The sequence below is a fragment of the Patiria miniata genome, unplaced genomic scaffold (genome assembly GCF_015706575.1).
Source record: "Patiria miniata isolate m_02_andy unplaced genomic scaffold, ASM1570657v1 HiC_scaffold_9, whole genome shotgun sequence".
NCBI lineage: Eukaryota > Metazoa > Echinodermata > Asteroidea > Valvatida > Asterinidae > Patiria > Patiria miniata.
Window position 1 is genome coordinate 3,718,667 of NW_024037076.1, and position 24,092 is coordinate 3,742,758.

General features: G+C 39.4%; 2 protein-coding genes across 2 annotated transcripts in view; both read left to right on the forward strand.

Annotated features, from left to right (window-relative positions):
* Positions 1 to 9,496, forward strand: part of LOC119720508 (anaphase-promoting complex subunit 5-like) — a 36,700-nt gene extending 27,204 nt beyond the window's left edge. The window contains exons 16-18 of the mRNA XM_038190193.1: positions 1,431 to 1,523; positions 7,179 to 7,273; positions 9,289 to 9,496. Coding sequence (XP_038046121.1) covers positions 1,431 to 1,523; positions 7,179 to 7,273; positions 9,289 to 9,405 — 305 coding nt within the window. The 3' untranslated portion in view covers positions 9,406 to 9,496. The remainder of the gene's footprint in view (positions 1 to 1,430; positions 1,524 to 7,178; positions 7,274 to 9,288) is intronic.
* A 6,092-nt stretch (positions 9,497 to 15,588) lies between these two features.
* LOC119720199 (glutamine synthetase, mitochondrial-like) lies at positions 15,589 to 24,092 on the forward strand. Its single transcript, XM_038189784.1, has 7 exons — positions 15,589 to 15,740; positions 18,038 to 18,201; positions 19,263 to 19,424; positions 19,956 to 20,102; positions 20,789 to 21,116; positions 22,113 to 22,293; positions 23,178 to 24,092. The coding sequence occupies exons 2-7, from the start codon at positions 18,039 to 18,041 to the stop codon at positions 23,298 to 23,300; spliced, it is 1,104 nt and encodes a 367-aa protein (XP_038045712.1). The 5' UTR covers positions 15,589 to 15,740; position 18,038; the 3' UTR covers positions 23,301 to 24,092.

Below are 24,092 nucleotides of genomic sequence, written 5' to 3' on the forward strand. Positions count from 1 at the left end.
TATGTACTGCAGAACGAAAGTCATATGTGGTGTGTGATTGCATCAATTTTATCAAGAAAAAAAGTAATGTGTGTGGTTTTTTTTAATATGAAGACCCTCCTATGCTAACATACATTCTGTGCCAAGTTGTCCTTTCAGTCCAAATCAATCAAGTGACTGTTTTCAACAGTTAAGAGCTACATAAAGCTGGATTGACTGGCTGTGACTGTTATGATACAGCTATGCAATTGACTGTACAGCAGGTGATTAATAAGCCAGCTGTGCCTAGCACTTCACCTGCGTTTGTCTGTTGACTGAATTTGACTAGTCACAGTGCTTGCTTATCTGATCTGACTGTTAGTGACTAGCCTGTGTAAAAGGCATGGCATGGGAAGAAGATTGATATTTTGACTGTCAGTGACAGTTCAGATAGCAAGAGGGTTGAATGTACTCTTACAATAAACAATGCTGTTGTGTCATATGAAATGTTGATAAAAACTTGTTCAGGTTATTGTAATATGTAGCCTAGATGAAGGCTGTTCATTCATGTGGACCATTTTGAAGGTCCAAGGAGCAAAAAGATATTAAGAAAATAACCAGAAATTACTCAAGAATACAATTTAATATTCTAATGGCATATCCTAATGGTATTAGACTTAACCTTTGATGGAAGCATGTTCTGGTTTTTTTTTCTCTGAAGGTTTTTTTTTCAACTTAACACTTTCCAAATGTTCAATGTAACATGCAAATAAATTGTTAAATGCTCGTTAAATCAAATTTAACAACTTTCAACCCATCCCTATCCACCCTCATGCACCCCTACCCTACCCTTCCCCCACCCCAACCTCACTTGTATGGTACCCCACCCCTACCTCCAGCCTTACTTTACCCAGCCCAACCCTTCCACCCACCCTACCTCCAGCCTAATGTATACGCTACACACCCCACCTCTACCCTACCATATACCACCCCTTTGCCAACTCCTATCCCCACCCACACCCTTACCCCTACCCACACCCCTGGCCATACCCCTACCCACACCCCTGCCTCGCCCCTACCCCTACAATGCCCCTACCCCTACAACACCCCAGTCCCACCCCTTTTCCAGGCATGCAACTTTTCCTCGGATCCACTGATTTCCTCGTTTTTTACTTCTCATGAATGTCATTACAAATTGAAAAATACTGTACAGAGTCTTGTGTGGTTTGGAACTTCCTCGTTTTTTCCCCCTAAATTCCCAGTTGCATGCCTGCTTTTTCCCGCCCCTGTCCCCACCCTATCCCCAACCCTTATTTTGTCATTGTACCAAAATTGTCTAATTGTACCTACATTTTCAGCACTTGTTCTTAATTGAAAACTGAGTATATTCATAATTTGTTTTGTTCCTTCTCAAAGGATTTTATGCTCAATTATGGTAAATGTTTTAATTTTGTTTACCTCATTCTTTCCAGGCTCCCTGTATGAGCAGTGCTGTGTGAAGTTCCTGTATGCCAAATGTAAAGTCGCCTGTTCAGGACAGTTAGACAGCGACGGCAGAAAAGCAGGTAAATGTGGATACATATATCATTAAAGCTACAGTCCATGATTTGCAGCTATCCAAAAAGTAACTGACGTAATTATTGTTGAAAAACATACTTGGTTGAAAGATAGTAAGGGGACTAACCTCCCTGTGAAATGATTCTTTCTGGCATGCTGTCATTTTGAAGAAATCAACGAAAGAAGGCCTTTCCAGATCGTTGTTAATTTCCGTTAGTAGTTCGTGTTTTTATACGGCAAAGCACACGCAAGTGTTGACACGACGCACACGCGCCCGCGGTTGCTATTTTTTGTCGGATCAGTACACGACTTCGTGTAGCTGCAATCAGTTCAGTGAGAATTTGTCTCGGAAGCTAAATTCGGGCCGAATTCAAAACATGATTCAGCAACTTTAGATTTGAAATCGAGATCCTAGAATGTTGTTTTTCTCAAAATACACAGCTGAAGCTGAGCTGAAAGTTCATCAGGTTACAAACTACAAATGATAGACTGTACCATTAACTCTTTCAGTGCCCACGAAAGTTGAAAAGTTTAACCCAAAAATCGAGTCGAGCTTTTTTGTAATTGTAAGCGTTTTTTGTAATTGTTCAAAATTCTGTAAAAAAAAAATGTAAATAAGTTTTACTCACTAAATTTGTTGTTGTTGCTCTCTGGTATATCTTTGATACATTGGAAAGTCGATAGTAGTCACATACATAGTGATACACCCTGAAACACTGTCCTGCACACAGGGGAATTCCACACTTTTTGCAGAAGATACAAGTTTTAGTGCTGCGCCATCTCGCAAGAACTCGAATGAATCAATAAATACAGGTCGATATACAAATGATATTATTAGAAAGAGCGAGAGCACCCCCTTGTGATAACATGCTTACTCTACCTCGTACATGTACAAGGTTTGGCGATTTTAAGTACGAACATTACCTCGTACATGTTGGCAATTTCGAACTAAAAATTTTACCTCGTACATGTACTACTTTGGCACTGAAAGAGTTAAGCAAAGTTTTCTGCTGCGTTTTACAAAAACATTGAAGAGTGTATCAAGGTTTTGGGTTGGGGATATCACTAGTGAATCTTATGTGTATTTTGGTGGGTTTTTTAAAATTTATTTATTTATTTTTTCTTATGGCATGAGCTATAGAAAAATAGGCTGGTTCACTGGAATTGTTGCCTGCCAATGTCAAACTCTATTGGGGCCAGTTTGACAATATTTTTGTGTCTGTATATTTCCAAGGCTTTTCATTGTTGTTTTTTTTGTAAAGGGTCTGTCATGCAGACACCAAGGTTAGCCCAACAATCATTCTGTTGTTGTGACGTAAAGTAAACCTCACCCATAAGTTCTGACTCCATTGTCAAATTCCTGTGAACTATCAAAACACTATCACATGGGTTCTGAAGATTTGTGTTTGGTTTGGCGTGGCCATGTTGCTTGAAATTCCATGCAACAACAGTCAGGCCAACGTTTTGTCAAAAAGTGCTGCCGTAAGGATGGGGCCTTGCGTTTAATTTTGCCGCTTCACAAAGACTGCTGCCTGCCCCAGCACTCGAGCATGTCAGTGTACAATGTACAACCAATGAAGGGCATCATCGACCCCGATTTACAAAAAAATAAAGATCATTTATAATAGATTTCCTTTTGCTTTAGAAACAAAATGAATTTTAAGGCATCCTTTTTTTTTTTGGTTTTTGTTTTTGGTGAAATGCATGTTTTACTTTGAGGGCAGAGTAAAAACGGGATTCGTTGAAACGTTTTGGAGAATGTGTAAAAATATATATATTTTTTTTTTCATTTAAATAGTTGAAACGTGTAAACGTCACATCCTTATGCTGCGGTATTGATATGCTTCATTTCGTCGGTCGCACCACGAAGTCACGTATCGTCTGCACGAAGTCTATAGATGATACGTCACTTCGTAGAGCACCCAACGATTTATATTCTTACCTAAACTTTTTCCATTTTGCTGCAGGATTTTTCAATATGTTTTCTTCAATCAATGCATTTGTAGTATTTGAAATCCAAGAAAGTGAAAAACTAATGTCCTCTTTAACTTTTATTAATTGATTCTGTTTTTGAGAGGGTCAGAAGTCAGAATCTCATGGATAATTTTACAGATTGCGGATTCGAGTCCAGCCTGGGGTGCGTGTGCCCTTGGGCAAGGCACTTATCACTATTTACTTTTCCCCACAAAGGAGTTAATGGGTACCTGTGTGGTTGTGTGTGATTGAATGATCGTGTCACCCCCCCCCCCCCCCCCATTTTAAAGCGGTGGAGACTTTTTGGGTCCCCTCCCCCCCCCCCCCCCCCACTTTTCTTCCCCGAATAAAAATTGTAGCTACTACATGTATAATGGTTCTATTACTCAGAATAGCTCATTTTAAGGACACCAAACTCAAAAATGATGTTTAAAAGATGATCTTTTGCTAAAAAAAATTGTTTTAGTGGTCAGAAATTGCCTCAGATCGCACCACAGAAATTGCTTTTCTATAACTGCACGTCTTCTCAACTAAATCCCCCAATTACATTCATCTCCCCAAATTTTCATCCCCAACTCTACGCCCTACCCGATAGTATGATCGGGTAAATCAACGAGGGATCGATGCATTGCTTCAAATATTGTGATCTTTGAACTATGTTGGGTTGGAATAACGAAGAGTGCATAAATAATAATATTGGCGGTTGTTGGCTGTTTGGCCTTGCTTATATTATGGTTGAACCATGCCAACCTGAATAAAATAGTTAAATCGACTTTTTCCTCGCAGGTCTCGCAAATTGTAAGAAGTTCAAGTTTACGTTTGTTGGAGAGTCCAATACTGTACCTTCATAATGACCTTCCTCCATGATTCAGACTATGTAATTTTATGGTAACACACTCAACATTTTTATTGCAAATGCCACCTTCACGTTTTATTCCATTATGATTTATTGTCAAAACAGTACAATCAGCCTTCGCCTGTGTACTATAGGGTAAGTCTTTCAACTCAGTTTTCCCACATTAACAAACGCGACTGCCTCACAAAATGCAATTTAACAGACCAACAGGAAAATTTACAGACAGTTATACATGCCATGGTACATAATTATCATGGGCGCAGCGTCAATCGGTGGGGGATGGGGGACCCCCACCCCAACATTTTAAAGCGGGCAATATCGTTTGGTTCCCTACCCCCACTTTTTCTTCCCCGAATAAAAATTGTTGCCTACTATAATATTCTTTTGCTCAGAACAGCTGATTCAATGACTCCAAACTCGAAAATGATGTTTAAAAGATGATCTTTTGTTTTACTATCGTACGTGGTCAGAAATTGCCTCAGATCGCGTCACCGTAAATTGCTTTTCTATAGCTACATGTCTTCTCAACTAAATCCCCCATTTACATTTAACTCCCCACACTTTCAACCCCAACACAAATACGCCCTACCCGATCTATGATCGGGTAAATCAGCTTGTAACTTATAAGCAGGGACGCAAGTTTTCAGGCTATAGCCAGAATTCAGTCTTTTGATATTTTGGAACAAACAAATTCAGGCACTCCACCTCTTCGCAGGCCTAAAAAATAAATCCTCATGCAACACACACAGAGAAAAAAAAAATTGCATGCAACGCCCAATCGCCATGCTAACTCAACATGTATGAATTCTAAGGTCAAAGTAGACACACATGTATTATGTACACATACATGAGTGGTATTGCGTGCCGTCTTTCACATTTTATAGACCCTGGAGCCAAAAACCTACTGGCATCCCCTGCTGTTTATAAGGCAGCATCCAGCTGTTTACTCCCCAGGGAGCTGAGATCATGTGAGATGGTCTGTGCATCTGTTTTATAGCTCCATGGTCTGTGAAATATTTTTCTGTGAGGTGTTTTGCATGGCCTGATCGTGCTAAGGCATTATAATATAATGTACATGTACTGTGTCATGAGCACATTCATGTATTTGGTGGAAATGTGCACCTTAAAGGGCCCATGAAGTGAACACTTAGGAACATATTTTGTGCAACTTTCTAAACCTCTCCAATGTATGAAAACTATTTGACATCCCTTTTTTGGTTAGTTTGATTGAAAAGCATACTTCTTTAAAGATATAGTCCATCATTTGTAATTTGTGCATTTTGTTTGTTTGAAGCAACAAAAGTGCTCAAAATCTAATGAAGGATACTGAACAACTAACCTGATGAAGTTTCAGCTCAGCTTCAGCTGTATATTCCGAGAAAAACAGCATTCTAGGATCTCAATTTCAAATCAAAAGTTGCTGAATCATGTTTTGAATTGTTGTGAATTGCAGCTATACGCGATGTCGCGCACTGATCCGACGAATTATAGCAACCGCGTGCGTCGTGCCAATGCTTGCGCGCGCTGCGCCGAATAACAAAACGAACTACTAATTTAAATTTTCCTACGGTGCGTATTAAGATGCACCGTTGGAAAGGCCTTCTTTCGTTGATTACCTCAACATGATAGCTTGCCAGAAAGATTAATTTCACAGGGAGTTTAGCCCACTTACTATCTTTCAACCAAGTATGTTTTTCAACAATAATACACCAGTTACTTTTTTGGTCGGCTGCAAATGATGGACTATAGCTTTAAACATACAAACAAATTGTCCATGCTTTTCGGACAATTGAGTGCACTGTTGCTAAGATGTCAGTTCAGGAAGATTCGGTTATTTTTTAGGTGTTTTCTGTTTAAATTGTGAACCCAAAAATGTGTTCATTGAAAACATTTGTGAGAAAAGTTTGCTCATTGGCTTACTGCCATGTACTGACACAACAACGAATCACTAAAGAAAAGAAAGTTTACGACAGCAGAATATCCAAAATTTTGGCAACTTCTGGTGCTGAAATTAGTTGTAACATTGAGGTTTCTGTCTGAAATGGCATCACATATTTACTCATGAATATTGACATTAGCATAAACATCCAAAAGGCACCGAAATATCCTTCAAAATGGCAAATATGGTTTAATTGGACAAAAAGGTGCATTTTCAAGGACTTCATAAATAAAAGTGCACGGGCCCTTTAAAAACCCATATTATTATTACTCAAGAAAAAAGCAACTTCCAAAAATACCCTTGTACAGGGTGAGTTAAAAAAAATGAAACCCAAATGTTGGGACCATTGTTTTAGTGAAGTTCTGCATGTAGCACTTTCAAATTCTAGGATATGAAAGCCCGATTCATAAGCTTTTTATTAGTACAAGAATCATTCAAATCACTCATGTACTTTTCAAGTTACGGAATTTTAAACTCAACCACCGTTTTAAGGTTCTGTCCACGAATCACAAAAAAGTTCAGTGTTCTTTCAGCAAAACAAAAAGAAGTCACATAGGGATGTGTGTGAATTGTTTTCGTTTTGCTGAAAGAACACACACCTTTTGTGGGATCCGTGGACAGAACCTTAAAATGGTGATTGTGTTTAAAATTCCGTAATTTGAAAAGTACATGAGTGATTTGAATGATTCTTGTACTAAAAGAAAGCTTATGAATTGGGCTTTCAAATCCTAGATTTTGAAAGTGCTACATGCAGAACTTCAATAAAACAATAGTCCTGACATTTGGGTTTCGTTGTTTTTTTACTAACCCTGTATTTGTATTTTGGAAAATAACAGAGTAAGTTTCCATTGTTTTTCAAGATGAAGATGTTTCAAACATTTTTTCCCACTGCAGTTCTGCTGTCAGTAGTCCAACTCCTGCAAGAAACGGCGGACGGCTTCCACAAAATGGAGGCAGAGTATCGTGTTAAAGACGTCATCTACCTCCAGGTTAGGCGATTTTTTTTTAAAATTAGAATTGACCATATTTGTGAGCGAACAAGGGCCCTGAAATGGCTCTGCATTCTGGTAACATACAGTAGAAATATCGCAATAGTTCAGCTGGGCAGTGCTGTTGTATAGGATTACCCAGTAACGCCAAGGAACCGGCTAAATCTGGCCCATCGTGTAGACCAGCTGCATGAAATGAATTCGTGTTCTCAGGGAATAGCTTGACTCGGGTCACCTAGTTTTGTTACTGTTAACAAGCCATGCAAAATCAAACTTTGGTTGATTTTGAGTTTTCAATATTCTGCGGACTGTTTTATGATTTTCTACGGAAGTAATCAGTAGTACTTTTTGTCCTTAATGTAAAGGAACAATTTGTTCGTTGCATTGTTTTCCTGTGTCTTTTTGACAGGTAGAATTCTGATGATTGCAGCAGGAATTTTCTCTTACTTTTTTCACCGATGAGAATTTATGCATAATTCCAGAAACAAGCAGATGGTCGCAATGCCAAGTTAATGCAGTGGAATTAAACTGAAATATCAACATGTAATTTGTGATTTAAGGCATCATGGTTTTATGATCTTAATCCAGGAAATGGGTTGGCATTTTACTTGTCACTGATAATGAAATTGATGATAATTAATGATTGTTTAAATTCCCAGCATTGTTACTTTTTCAATAATTCACGTGACTGGATTCATCAACACTGCACCAGTTGTTTTCCCCACGGTGATGTGAAACAAACCGTGGGCTTGAGCTGCTTAGGCCCCCCCCAAAAAGTCTCCGGTTTCTGGTATGGAGCTTGCCCAAGAAGTGGTGCGGCAACGCGGCTTTTTTTTTTTACCTGTTTTTTTTTGCTTCAAATGTCGGCTGATGGCTGCAAATGGTGCCCGACTAAACTTAGTGCAATTATTATGGGAGACCAGAGAGGCCACATCAAGCTTATTCTCAATCATAACCCCATCTAAAAACACGTTAAAATTGTGCAGCAGCAGGATTCCAGTCAAACCAGTGAGTTTGGCGGTTTTGAGACATCATCTTTCATTGAAAAAAAAAACTGTTTCATTTTGCCGACGCGTATGGCTACGGCGACGCGCGCGCAAACCAGAAACCGGAGACTTTTTGGGGGGGCCTGTTGTTGGTTGGTGGTTGGGTGGGTGGGTTGGTTGGTTGGTAGGTGGACACTTTACTCGACCATATATCGCATTCATACAACTCAAGTATCACAGCTTTACATTCCAAGACTGGTTTTGCAGACACTGTTGTTGAGCATGCGTCTAATTTGCATACTTTTTGCATATTAGATCACGCCCCATTCCTTTTCGTTTTTTGTACGCCCCATTCCTTTTCGTTTTCTGTACTCTCGAGGTACCGGTATGGCCCGGGTGCACGTCTTTAGCCATTAGCCGTCTTCACACGTTACCCGGCCTCACTGCTACCCGGCCGCCATGGGTTGTACCACTTGGAACTTGTTTCTAATATACTCAAGAACATCTTGTAAAGGGAATGTACAACATTTGCTTTTGCTTCAATTTTCAGAAATAAATGGATTTGGAGGATTAGTATGTTAGAGCAAATATTGTTAAAATGACTTGTTTCACGTTTTGGGCTTGTAGGTGCTGGAAAAATGAAGAAGACCATTCATGTTCATGTAGTCTGGTTCCCTGACCCCACTTAAGATGAAACAGAGAATTTATAGACTTTGGGGAATTGTAAGGTCAGAGAATCAGTCTAGCAGGCTTGTACCCCTTCACAGGTGTGTAATCAATTGCAAATAGTTTTTGCAGCAAGGAGTTTGCAAGCAGTTTTTGAAAAAAAACCAGTTTTCTGCAACGCTGGTCGGGCGACCATCATAGGATAAATACCATTTTTCTTGAAAATGTCAGCACACCAGGAGCCACGATTTTACAGAATGCTTTAGACTGTCATTCCCTAACAATCCAGTAAGGCATTTTGTGATAATTTTTTCATTTCGTTTTGAGATGTTTTTATTATTTTTTTATTTTATTTTTAAACAGGCCCATCTGTACGACAAGCTAGGCTACACATCAGAGCGAAACAAGTGCGCACTGCAGTTCCGACACCTCGATCACCAGTATCCGACAGCCGTTGCCATGCCAACCTCCACGTTATGACACCTGACCCAGCAGAAGGAATCATTTGCATATTAATCATTTACATATTAGATGTGGTTCTGAACCAGTATTTTTTGGGGGGGTGGGGGTGGGGGGTGGTTTAGTTTTAGGGCTGTAGTCCGAAGGACAGTTGTTAACATTTGGGGGGTATGCCAGCTTTCATTAATTCTTATTTTTTTTGGGGGGGGGTGCACAAGCTTCTATTTTTGGGGGGTACGAAAGCTTCCATTTTGGACGGTCAAATTATGTTAGAAATCTTTTTCTTACAATTTGATTGATATTCCACTCTCTTTTTTTGGTTTTTTTAAATGCCATTTTCTCAAAAATAACTTTCACAACATCTATTTCTATATTTCTGGTACTGAACTAAGCGCCCCGAATGTTATATGTGATTAGAAAGCTCTTGTTTTGCAGAATCTAGAAATAAAACCTCAATTCTTAACAAATCAGACTTAATGCTGATTTGTGTTGACGGGCCACATGAAATGACAGGTCACATTATAAAAAATCATCCCTCCGATCATAACCACAAATACTGGAAGAGTTGGCCTGAAATCCTAGCTCAGGACTTGGTGTTCCTTGCGTGTTTGTTGTATGGATTTTATTCCAAATGCAGAATACAAATGTGAACATATGGTGTGGAAATATAATCAATATTCAGCTTGGATGTGTTTTGCCACGATTGTGCAGTTTGCACAATATTGTTTTGAACCTGTCAGAAATGCAACAGCTGTGATGATGTAATTCAGTACAACATTTTCTCAGATTTGTAAGAACTCTGAGAATATTTTGTTTTGCTAAAAAAGTTGTAAAGAATTGTGAACAATGTCACTTCTGATATTGCTTAAAGAAATTCAGGAGTTTTCTCTTTCAGTGGCAAATTAAGATCTACCTAAGTGTCATTTTTTTTGGTGTACTTCAGTAGAAACACCTGCCTGTTTTTCTCCAAGTTCTGTCTTAATATTTTGATGCGTGAGTTATAACTATTTTAAGCATGTAGGAATTTTGCTCTTCGTGCCTTTTTTTCTAATAATAACACCCGATCAAGTTCCAAATGAGAATGTTCAAAATCAAATCTGTTGAGGTTTCAGCTCAGTGGATAATTAGGCCTACACATATCGAGAAAATTTTGAAAAAAACGTACAAAACCTTTTGATCACGAAACAGAGTTTCGTCTATTTTCGACTTTTGTTTCAAAATTCATTCAATAAATTGATCGTTGAAAATCACCTATATTTCCGGATTTCTTCTAAAATGACAGCAAACCTAACCCTGAGACGGAATAATTTCACACAGGGTCGTGTTCAGCCTTCAGTGCAGCATCAGTACACTCTGTAAACTGTGTTTAGCAATAATTTTGTAAACATGTTTAGAAGCTAAACATTATGTGTTCAATTGCTAAACATCAGTGTTCAATTGCTTGACACTATCCATCCTTACTCTAAACATGTTTAGTATTTAAACGTGATTACAAACTGATAACAAAAAAGTGTTTAATTGATAAACACATTTGCAGTGTATGATCTTTAATCAAAGTAAGCCGAGTTTTGATAACAATTGGCTAGGTTTCTTTTGTGATAAATGTAAATGATCCTATATGCCGTTTATTTGATTTTTTTTTATTTAGAGGCTTTGAATGATACGACTCTCTATACTACTATTACTAGCGTGCTCTCACAGCATTGCGTCTGCTGAAAGGGAAGCGAGAACCAAACAAAATCACGTGACCGGAAATCAGGCCACGCGGTCTGACAAAGAGCTATTTTTAGCTTCCATCATGTCCTGATTTTAACCTTCTCACGTCAGGCCGCTCCATATTTACGTCACCACTTTCTCAAGTCCCAAAATAATTATGTTGGTTTCGTAAGACGATCCCGGCAGTCCAAAATGTGGATATTACCCGGGGTAAAACAAAATCCTCAATTTCCTCACTGGTATATTAAACGTCAAACAATATTGCATGGTTTCGTTTAGTATTATGTTTTTTATGAGCTCATTTTCAATTCGTAAATTGCACTCAATCACCCACTGAAAATAGAGACGAGACGTGAACAATTACTGTCAACAACTTGGTTTGAAAAACAGTTGAAACTCGTTCTATTCCGTTGAGTAAATATCACCAGTAAACGTGTCCCATAAGCCTATTTCAGCTGATTCTGAAGAAAAAAAAATTTCTCTGTTAAGGCCAACATCGCATCAACGCAAGTATTGAAAAAACCCTGAACCCGACACTATAATAACGTGCGTAAAAGCTAATGGAAGTGAGCTGCTTATTGTGCCAAAAAGGCATATCCACAACATTGAAAATATCGAATCGATCCTGCTGGCATTACAAAAGGTTATATTCAATTATCATACACAATAATTAATAGCTGTTGGCAATCCAGAAATTTGTGGGGAATTCCCGCTGTAATTTGGTTGCGCAATTGAGTCTATCGTTGGGTCTGAAGATACTCGCTGGGAGGTGGTTTTTCAGACAATAGGTGAAATTTCACGATATCAGTACGATTTGCAGTTCCCCAAACGTGCGTTGACAACACAGGCGATTTTACGGTTTATTGTTACACCCATTTGAAATGTTTGTGCTCGGCCATTCATACTGGTTTGTTTTCTCGTGATAGCAACTTCTGGGGAATCCCCACTTTTGAAAGTTGCGAAATTGACTCCACAATCTTTGGTTCAGACCCTCTGCAGGAGGGTTTTTTTTCAGTTCAGACAATGAAGCAGCAATTTCGTCATCTCAGAAATTTCCATCTCCCAAAACATGCGTTGGTAATCACGCAGCTATAATAGCACCGTCGAATATTGTCAGTAAATTTCAATGCAATTTGTTCCGATGTCGTCGAGTTCAATAACCTTTCACGGTCGTAAAATAACGCTTTTCTTCGTGGGTTCCACGTGTTATATATGCGGTTTCCTTTGTTATAGGCCTATAGGTGATGCATGCTGCACACTATTGCAGCACGCGCGGAAGTTTCATTTCCCGCCAAATCTGCCAAAATTGATCGTTCATTCATCAGGTGAGAGAGCGACAAAGCGCCTCGTTTCAGAGACTGTGTGAAAGGCTTTTATGCCGCCATGCACATCGATTTCCGGACGAAGTCATAATAATAGGCATGGTCGACAATTTCATCGTCTGTCTGTCCTTAAATGTCTCACTGGCTGTTGACCCCGCCAGGTCGACAATTTTATCGTCTGTCTGTCCTTAAATGTCTCATGGCTGTTGATCCCGCCCGGTCGACATCAGTGCTCTGAAAATAAATTGAATCCTTGGTCACTTAGTGGTCAAGGTTTGCTATGAAATACGTGTCCCATGCTGCGGCACAAAACGCGTTCTATTCACAGCTGAAATGAAATCATCACAATCAAATCAAAATGTAAAGTTGAAGAGTTCAACTCTATTGAAATTGCGGGTTAATGCATAATTTCGGGCAACAGAACTTGCGATTCGGTAAGGCCTCACTAATTCAAGCACTTCGCACTGTTATTCGAGTGTAACATTCCGGCATAGTGTTGTATACATTGTAGTGTTAATGTTAATTTTAATTACACTGACTTTTAATGTCAACATTCCCGGAACATTAAACATTTCTCAGCATTATTGTACATCGTAAAAACATTTTTGGAAACATAATTATTGGAGCACAAACAATTGGACTTTAAGCCGAGTTAATGTAAAAAATAAAATAATAATAATAAAATAAAATAAAAAATTCAGTAATCCAATAATTATGTTTCCAGAAACATAATTATTGGAGCACAAACAATTGGACTTTAAGCCGAGTTAATGTAAAAAAAAAAAAATAATAATAATAAAATAAAATAAAAAATTCAGTCGGCCTACTAAGTTCTGACCAAGATATGTATAACTTTTTCAAAGCAAATAAGGCGGGAGCTCATTGCGAATGTTGTTAATGCGCATTGGTGCGTTATTTTCAATAATCCATCTAATGTCGCGTATATTTTCGGAGGACTGGCGTGGGCGCCTCAATAGCTCAAGATGCAAGTTCCCTCTGTATGCATGCCCACGTCTGTTCTGGAAACACGGTCGGAGCTGAGTCCATCCCATCTTCGATATTTACCCATCCATGTTTTTACAGCCTCCTTTCACCGGGTATCCACCACCAACCCTTCCCTGCAGCACGATGTTATCTCTTCTACATTCAAATTAAATGTGCATTATACCCCATTATTTTTCTCCAATTGACTGAGCGTACTTGAGACTTCAATTACCGTATAACAGTTTCCCTAGGGCAGATGCAGTAAATTGCATTGACTCGATAAGGCGCTATGCACACGCACTGCATCTACGTCACCACCGCCTTTAAATCCATATTGTTTTTGCTCACTGATCTCAATTAAATTCGGCAGGATTTAGCAGCACTGACGTCATTCGGGGATGATGTTAAACTTGATGTAGGTAGGCCTACGTCTTGGGTTGATAAATATTGTCCAATTTGTAAACTTTGAATCAATTACCATGAATAGGCATACACAGTACGTAATAATGTGTGCATCAGTTTCTTTTCTTATCTACAGTTTAATTAATTTAGATGACATTAATCTATAGTTGGCCCATAGACTCATTTCACAGTGCGACCTCACTGAGGGCAATTCTTGCAATTTGAAAGGCAATACACAACATTTGCTTTTGCTGTAATCTTCGGAAATGGACAGATTAAGGGAATTAGTATTTTATAGTCAATTTTGTTACACTGACCTGTTTACAGTTTTTTCTTCAGTATGATGCTGGAAAAACTAGAAAAAATGTTGTTCTTGTAGTCTGGTTAATTCCCCGACCTTGCTTCAAACGAAATTCAGCAGTGCATAGACGTCAGGGAATTATTAAGTCGGTTCCCGCAAACTAGTTCTTGCACCCCTTCGAGGCGCGGACGTGTAATTTGGCGAAGACTTTGAAAAAAAAGTCAGTTTTTCCAACGATGGTTGGGCAATTGTACTATTTATTTATTTATTAATTTCATTTTCCGGGATATTACAAACAGTGAATCATAGACAAAACAATTACATGTACAAGTAACACTGACTAGTAAACATAACAGAAAACATAACAGAAAACAACACCCAAAAAGCTCCCGCAGGATTACCCAAAAGAAACAAGTTTCTGTTGTTTCCAACCAAGCTTACCTCAAAATGTTTCCAAGTCGTTTTTCTAGAAGGGGGGGGGGGGCGGTTGACAGTAAAAGTGAGGGGGGATGTTCTTAACATTTAACAAATTAATTGGGCATAATCCATTTTTATCTGAAATTCCACCCGTCGCATAATTGCCGTATAATATGAACAGCAAAAACCTAACTCCAGCCTTTTGAGCATAATCTTTTTCTTATATACGGCTATTATTAATTTATTGCACTCAAGAATTCAAGATACTTCAAACAAACACTGTCTTATAGAATAGTACTCGGGTATGTCGTAATTAATTTTTGTGAGTTTATTGGGTTTCAGTTATTTTGTTTCAGTTATTATAATCGTGGGGCTCAGTGTAAAAGGAATCACGAATGAAACTCGTGCCATCCAATGTCCCCGTGCATGCCCCACGTGCGTGCGTTCTGAATACATAGCACCTGTCATGGCCCGGGTACGTTGCACGTTTTTATAGGCTGGCTCAGAGCACAGCGAGAGCAGGCTGCTGGGAATTTTAAGAACTTTTGAGTTGAATAAAAATGTACTATATATGTATAATTCGAGCGCCTGGAGCACTTATAAACTTCTCAGCTGCGCTCTTAAAATGAGATCTGATCGCCCCCTCCACCAATAAAAAGGCTTTCCTATGAATTTCTTAATTGCAATTTGGAGTAAGAATGCAGTTTTTGTTTTGAGATATCTGCGAAGGATGTGTTTTTCTTCCTCGGCTGAAAGACTATTCTGCTCTGTGGAAAAATACTACCCAGCGCACAGACGCGTCATTGCATATTAACATGCCTATTATATTAAAAGAACCTTGGGGAATGTATTTAGTAACAATGTCACCGGGTATTTCTTCTGCTTCTCATTTTTACACGCGCCAATGTTTTGTTCTGAAGTAGAAAATGATAATACGCAATGCTTTACACGCACGTGTTTCGTGACGTTATGTCCTTGCTCGGAATCTAGTCATCCCTCAATCACGAGAAGCAGCCAATCAGCGAGCGCGCCTCGCGTGTTATCGGGCGATTCGCCAATCAGCGACGAGATCACTGAACCGTTCCTGTGCAATATATCCCGGCCATATTTCGCGCCGTGTTATAGAACGTGTTCGACCTCTCTGGGCTTACATCGTGGAATCAGTTTTTCTTGCCGTAAATTCGTCGCTTTTCGACTACAAAAACATAAAACAGGTGAGGATACATACTTTTGTGCTTGATGTTGAAAGTTTAGTCTCATGAATTACATATTTCATCGTTTTATTAGACGTGAAATTGCCTTGAATTTCGGTCAGTCAGTTTATCAAGTTCAACATACATGTACATGTACATCATGTAGGCTACATGTTGAACTCCGAAGTTTTGTGCCGAAATTGTGGGTGCGTATTCCTGGACAAAAATTCATGTTTTTCTCGACCAGTTTTCTATTGTTTGACGCGAGTATTTCGACATTTAGATTGTTCTTTCTCGTGCTAATCCCTAGTTTATAAATACGATACTTCCGTTTATAAAACCATGTTTTCAAAAGGCCGGTCATTTCGTTTTGTTGATGAATTCACTGAATGGCATTGCACGTTTTCCCTCGTGGCAGTGACGTGACGTCATGCATAAGTCTAGTGACTTATGTGGGGGCCTGAACAACAAGGCCCACCCTTTTCAATGGTTCATGGTCGTTTCTATTTATTCGTCGCACAATGTGTTTTTTTTTCGGTTATGCAAGGGAATATATATTTTATTCAGTAGATACGAAAATAAACAGTGACAGTGGGCGTTTGTGGGAGTATGATGATGACCTAGGCCCTAGTTTTTTAGAGCCATTTTGTGTACATTTTAGTTTTTAATTAAATGAATAGTGATATGAACGTTGTCGGTCATGTCGGTGCAATGGAATGGTAGTCAACTGAGTCATGACACAAACATGCAGTTGCAACTTTTCCTGGCATCCGCCGATTTTTTGTTTTTAGTTCTCATAAATAGTAATTATAGAAGGAAAAAAACTACAATTTACAAAGATTGGCATGGTTGTGTGGTTTGGAATTTCCTCGTGTTTCTGAATTCTGAGTTGCATGTCTACTTAGTACTTCAGTACTTGTTAAAGGAAATACTTAATTTTAATTCCCACTCGGAGTGTAGTGGCCTAGGGCTAGGCCCTATATTTTATTTTTTTTCCAAGAAGTAGATTAAAATTTTGGAGATGTAGGCCTAACCAAATTGGAAAAAAATATTGCAACCAGACGCCACTTCCACTATTGTTTACAAAGTCTATGTAGAGGAAAGATTCTCATATCTGGCCATCACGAACCCTGTGGGACTGGTCTGAAAATTTCTAAGTGTTTTCTCAGTAAAAAGTCAAAATTTGTCCGTGCTAATTTTGATTTTTTAGGACATAGGGCCTATATCACTTTCTGATGACTGATACATCATTTAAGGGAAACATTACTGATGGCCAGATATGGGAATCTTCCCGTCAAGAACATTTTCTAAGTATTTCCTAACAAAATAGGAAATATTTCTCAGTGCCAGATCCATGTATTATCATTTTTGCAATGAATGACCTTAATTGAGATGATAATGAAGAAAAAGGTGGAGTCAGGTTGCAACATTTTTTCCACCAAATCATTCAAGAACTGTATAACTTGTAAGAATAAGCCAGTATGGTATTTCAACTACGCATAAGGACATGTGTACAGCACAATTTGAAAATTTTTCGGAAAGATTTCCATATACGAAGCTCACTAATTTTCCTCTGTATTGACTAACAAGCCCCCAGATAGTAATTTCATGTCATCAAAGTCAATTTGAGCAGTGAGAAAATACAAGCATTTTCTTAGAAAACACTTAAAATTTTCTGTCCAATCTCATAGGGTTTGTACACAGGGTGTTGAGTGAACTTCGTATATGGAAATCTTTCCCCAGCAAAATTACAGATCGTCGTCTCTGTACTTTAAGTTCAAAACATTTCGACAGCAAATTGTTTTTAAGTGTCTCCTGTGTCCACACTTTTGTGGGAACAAAAGTTCATACATGTAGGCCCGGCAAGATTACCATATGCGAAGTTCACTAATTTTCCTCTGTATTGACTGACAAGCCCCCAGATAGCAATTTCATGTCATCAAAGTCAATTTGAGCAGTGAGAAAATACAAGCATTTTCTTAGAAAACACTTAGAATTTTTCAGTCCAATCTCATAGGGTTTGTACACAGGGTGTTGAGTGAACTTCGTATATGGAAATCTTTCCAATTTTTCTTTCACCGGATATTGTCATTTCATCGTAGGATGCATGCAAAAGCATAGCGGGTAGGACTACCACTACCAGCAAAATTAAAGATCGTCGTCTCTGTACTTTTAAGTTCAAAACATTTCGACAGCAAATTGTTTTTAAGTGTCTCCTGTGTCCACACTTTTGTGGGAACAAAAGTTCATACATGTAGGCCCTACTAGCAACAAGTCTAAAAATGTTGATTTATAACTGTTTATTTTTTCGTTCACAGAATGGCTGAGTATTCAGCAGCACTTGACAGGACGGTCCTGCAGAACTACCTGGATCTGCCCTCCGATGGACGAGTGCAGTGCACATACGTCTGGATTGATGGTACTGGTGAAAACGTACGATGCAAGACGAAAACCGTAGAGGAGGAACCTCAAAACCCATCAGGTAGGACAGATATTTTCAGAACTCATCAAATGGAATTTAAAAATCCATCCTTGTCATTTAACCCTAACCCACCTCACTCCTCCAAAATCCTCCTGGCGGTTTTGGAGGATTCTAGAGGATTGAGGATGAATGGTGATTGAATCAAATGAGGATTTTGGAGGATTGAGGATGAATGGTGATTGAATCAAATGAGGATTCTGGAGGATTGAGGATGAATGGTGATTGAAGCACAAGAGGATTTTGGAGGATTGAGGATGAATGCATTTTGAGGCAGGACTGTCTGAAAATTTTGAAAAATTTAGGCGGAGTTGCAAAATTTTGGAAAATTTTGGAGGATTGAGGATGGTTGTAAGCAACAAGGGCCTAGGGGGTTAGGGTTAATCCCGTTGTCTAAACAGATGTTCCGTTATTAACAGTTATAATTTGTTGAACATTTTGAAAAGCTTTACATTTTGGGAAAGTGTTTGATTTCAACATCTATTTACGGACACATTAGGGTGCACTATTTGACTCGGGTAAACTCTTGTATAAGCCAAAACCGAACTAAGTGTCGCCCTCCGTTTTATGTCCTTAACTTGTCGAGTCCAAATGAATTGAATTAGTGTGTAATTTGTTTTAAAAATTTTTTAAAAAGAGCGTTGCATCCTGACGCCAATTTTTTCATCATATTTCATCTCAATGAAGGTTAGTCATTGCAAAACTAATGGAAAAAACATGAATCTGGGGCTGAGAAATGTTTCCAATTTTGTTACAAAATACTTAGAAACTGTTCTGGACTCATCATAGACTTTGTACACAACCGCTGAAGTGGCGTCTGAATACTGCAATATTGATGATTCAAATTTGTGCCAAGATGTTGTGCTAGTCCATTTTAACGTCGCTTTACAAAGATATCCATATTTGAAAATATCAGTATTCAAGTTTAATACTAAATTATTTGAGAATGCGCAGCACATAGGCAGCTTTTTCCAGTTGAAGAAAAGGCGTTGTGATCTTTTGTTTTTGACTTCGGACCAATTGAAGTTTTCTGACTCAACTTTTGCCCATTATTACCTTGATAGACCTCCCTATCTGGGACTATGATGGATCCAGCACATGGCAGTCCGAAGGCTCCAACAGTGACATGTACATTGTCCCAAGAGCACTCTTCAAAGATCCCTTTCGCCGGGGTAACAACAAGCTTGTCATGTGCGAAGTCAACAAGTACGACCATTCACCAGCAGGTAAGAAGTTGACCTGAAATTCAGACATACTGGGTGCGTTCGATAGCTCTGACGCCATTCTCTGGGCTCACACGGGTCAGCCACCTCACAGACCCTGCTCGTGGTGTCGCCACTGGTGGAAATACGTCGCACGCATGCATTCTTCATTCTAACAAACGGACAAGTAGGGCAGCCGGACAGCAGTTAAGCTCAAGTGGACTTGGAAATCTAAAACATAATTATTTGTTGAGTGCATTGTGACTTTACAGGCCATAAATCCAGCCCAACTTTTGTTACTTTTTTGCAACTGACGGTAAAATAAACTAAATAAATGACTGTTCAAAATAAGAGCCAGTCCAAAAAGGGTTTTTGACTGGCTATGGCCATGGCTAAGGGAGGTCACAAGAGGAACATGATGGCCAGCGTTGAAGGGTTGGCCCTACCATTTAATAAAAAGATTTAAGTTGTGTTAGATTTTCTTTTACCATAGATGGGGTAATAGGCAACAATACATGCTTGGCCTGATGGGCTTGTTGATTTTTCTCTTTACAGAAACCAACTTCAGACATTCCTGCAACAAAGTGATGGAGGCGGCCAAGGACGCAGCCCCGTGGTTTGGCATTGAGCAGGAGTACACACTGCTGTCCCAGGCAGGACATCCGTTTGGCTGGCCCAAACTGGGCTACCCAGGACCCCAGGGTGAGTAGAGTACGCAACGCCAACCACAGAGGGTGTTGTTTTGTCCAGAACATGTAACATGCCAGGGTTCCTAGCCACTCTGAAAATAATGGCGGCAGTCCTCAAAATGAGCTCTCAATCTTCCAGTGAGGGGAAAACTCCAGCAATTTGGGAAAAATGCCAAACATTGGGGGAAACTGGGGGAATATTATGACAGTGACCCAGAAGGGAAAGGATTTCACCAGTTTGGCATGTACGTCTTGTGCCATATGTCCAAGTTGTGTCCATTGACTTGCTGGCTATGGTGGCTTTTTTTCCCCACGGCGGTGTGAAACACGCCGTGGGCTTGAGCTGCTTATGTTGGTTGGTGGTGGGTAGGTTGGTTGATGAACATTTACTCGTTCCAATTTACATTGTTCCATGCCACTTGTGTATCACAACTTTGCTAGCGAGTTTCTATGGAATACCTGCAGTTTTATGGCACTGATGCGCATGCGTCTAATTTGCACATTAGATCACGCCCCAAATTTGCGGTTGTACGGTTCGTGGAACCACAGTGGGTTGTACCACTTGGTACTTGTTTTAGTGTTTATGCTCATTGAATATTACACAGCTCTCCAGACAAAAACAATTCGACATCCCAGCCAAATGAAAGTGGAAATACTTCTGAACGGTTTCATTTACACGTGGTCCCTTGTTTCTTGTAGGCCCGTACTACTGCGGTGTAGGCGCCAACAAGGTCTTCGGCCGCGCCATCGTGGAGGCCCACTACAAAGCTTGCCTGTACGCCGGCGTGAAGATCGCCGGCACCAACGCCGAGGTCATGCCCGCTCAGTGGGAGTACCAAGTCGGACCGTGTGAGGGCATCTCCATGGGTGACCATCTGTGGATTTCTCGCTTCATCATGCACCGTGTCTGCGAAGACTTTGGCGTCATTTGCTCTCTGGATCCTAAACCCATGGAAGGTGACTGGAACGGGGCCGGCGCACACTGTAACTACAGCACCAAGGCCATGAGAGAAGTTGGTGGCATCGAGTGAGTTGACATTGATCTAGACCATTTTAAATGCAGGAAGTTTAAATTTGAGAGAATTAAAAAGTTATTCACCTTACAGTGAGACACATGGAACTACAAAAAGTTCCCAAATTATTGAACGTGTCGACAAACTAAGAATTATGTTCAGATTAGATTTCACTTTGTGCAGTGCAGTCTGGTTTCTGCTCCCCTTTTAAGTGCGGTTACATCGTCGTGCGATCCATATCTGTGAGCAAAAGATATCCCAACATTAGGAGGTTACGTAGGGGTATCTGTGTCTTTATTTCCCCATAATAATTTAACTTAATTGAGAAGTTCTGAATTTGTTGGAAGAGAATTCATGTTTTCAAAAATAAACACTAGGCTTAGTAGATTTTGGTAAATATGTAAGAGCTGTTTAAACGCTCGTGGTGAGAAGTTCGTATTCAGAGCAATATGTGAAACCCTTTAAAGCCTTAAAAGTAAGTTTCAATTGAACGGCTATAAAGTTTGTATAGCAACTGTGTCACACAGACGCTAAACAAAAACACTGTTGGAGACCAGTGAGGCGTGACCAAAATTGCTTGTTCGCAACGCGCATAAAAGATTCCCTGGACTCCACAGAAAAAATGGGCAAAAATGAGATTTGCAAAACTTGGAAGGGTTAAGCACAGAAGACTTTAAAAAAAAAAAAATTGATCAGTTGACGATCTTGAATAGTTTTCAAGTTTTGACACATTAACCCTAACCAGTTTAACAGCAGGTTTTGTTAAAATCTGTTGGATAGGTACAGTACCCCTAAACTGATGGTCTTTTACACTGGGGTTGGCATATCTCCAGAAACGAAGTCCAACAGTGTGTGTGTACAATTTCCCATGTGGGTGTTGGAATTTGCCAGAATGGGTACAGTTCCTAGTAAATTAGGCTGGGAGTTAGGAGTAATTAACACTGGGCTTAGTTGTTCATTGTACGTGGACGAGTTCCCGTCATGTTAATGGGAATCTAAATCTCATTCAGCCATATCCAGAAGGCCATCGTGAAGCTCGGCCAGCGCCACAAGGAACACATCCGCGCCTACGACCCCAAGGACGGCGAAGACAACGCGCGCCGGTTAACCGGCAAACACGAGACCTCCAGCATTCATGACTTCTCCTCTGGCGTGGCCAACCGTGGCTGCAGCATCAGAATACCCCGTCAGGTAGGTTGAAACTCCTTGAAACGTAACTTGTTAAAAAAAAATCTAAAACAGTTCTGATTGTTTTTCACCCAGGCTAGTCACCAACAGTCGAATCATATAACTATGGGACATTCGATAAATTTGGGTCCACTTTTTTTTTCCCCCATCTCCATCACATCTGGTATCGAAATGATTTTATAATTCTGAAGCCATTCCTCAATCCTCCTATGCAAACATACAAGTACCCCTTTCAGTCAAAATCAATCAAGTGATTTCCCAGCCTACATAAAGCAGGATTGACTGGTTGGGACTGTTTGAGTAACTTGACACAGCAATGCTTTGACTCCGGTTGAGTGATAAAACCACTGTGACCACAACTTACCTGCTGTCTGTTGACCTTGTTTGACTAGTCACAGTGCTTGCTTGACATTTGATCTGACTGCTGGTGACTAGCCTTTGTTAAAAAGTATAGAAGGGAAGTGAAGTGTGATTGTAGCTGTTTAAAATAGCAGGAGGGAAAATGCAATTGTTCTCCACAAATGATTATGAATGGCAAACTACCTACTTTGATCTGTCTCTTTGCATCAGAAAAAATTAATAAACCCGTAGGTCAAGTGCACAACCTTAGCGCATTGTCACAAATCTTGGTGTAACAGACAAAAAAATAAAAAAATTAATAAAGGTCGTCAAAATTTGAAGGACTGCAAAGTTTGGGGTAAAAATCGTACCTTGTAAAGCATTGTACAGTGTAGTCTCCATTTGACGGGCATGGTTCTCTACTTTGAATGCATTGAGCCGATATTTTAGCTCTATTACATTTTGTTACAAATGTCATAGTATAATTGTTGCAATTGATTTCCAATTCGAAGACTAAATATTCTTGCTTTTTTTTTTTTACTTTCAAGTGTGGAGAACGTGGGATGGGTTACCTGGAGGATCGCAGGCCGTCGTCCAACTGCGACCCATACCGAGTCACCGAAGCCATGGTCAGGACAACCGTGCTCGATGACTGGGAAGCGACGTTTTAACTCAAAAAATGCCCCTCGCAGAATATCTTCCGAAACTCTATTGACCATGTACATGTGTCAGTTCCAATTGGTCAAAAGTTGTATCTATTAACACTTGATTCTGGTCCCTGTGGGATCTGAGAGCCCCGGCGTGTTGCTAAATCAACTCGAACGTTTTAACGATTGAAAAAAAGACAATGTACGTTCTAAGTTCGGTCCATTGACTGGTGTTTTTGTCGAACACGTTCAGTTTAATTTAAAAGTTTTATCCAAACATTCATTTGGGCATATCTCCTTTGCCAGTTATTGGATTTTGCAGTCTGTGGCCCTTATGTCGTTCAAATCATAAACACTAAAATTGTCATGTAGCGGTGATGCAAAAATTTATTAACAGCGATCCAATTGAATCAAAAGGATGTCTTATAAACACTCTTATCAACATGTTTAAAATTGTCAATCCTGTTGCGGCACTAATCACGTTGACTGTTCAGTACATGTAAATATAATATAGGGCAGGAATGTATGAAACACTGCAGGGTATTTTATGCTGAAATTTAAATAATGGCCACTATGTGAAATCGGACGGTCACAATGATATGTATGTTTATAGTCTGTGATTTATTTTAGTTAAAAACTTTTTTCAATTTTCTTCATTTTTCAAAGGAATTGTGTTAAGACTAATCCAAGGAAAGAGTGTGGGCTTATTCCTCGGATTTTAGCACAAGTTATTGTATAAAAGTTATTTTCCCTGATTACTAATTTTACTGTGTATTTTTAATCAATATAATAAAGATTAGTGTAATAGAAGTTCAA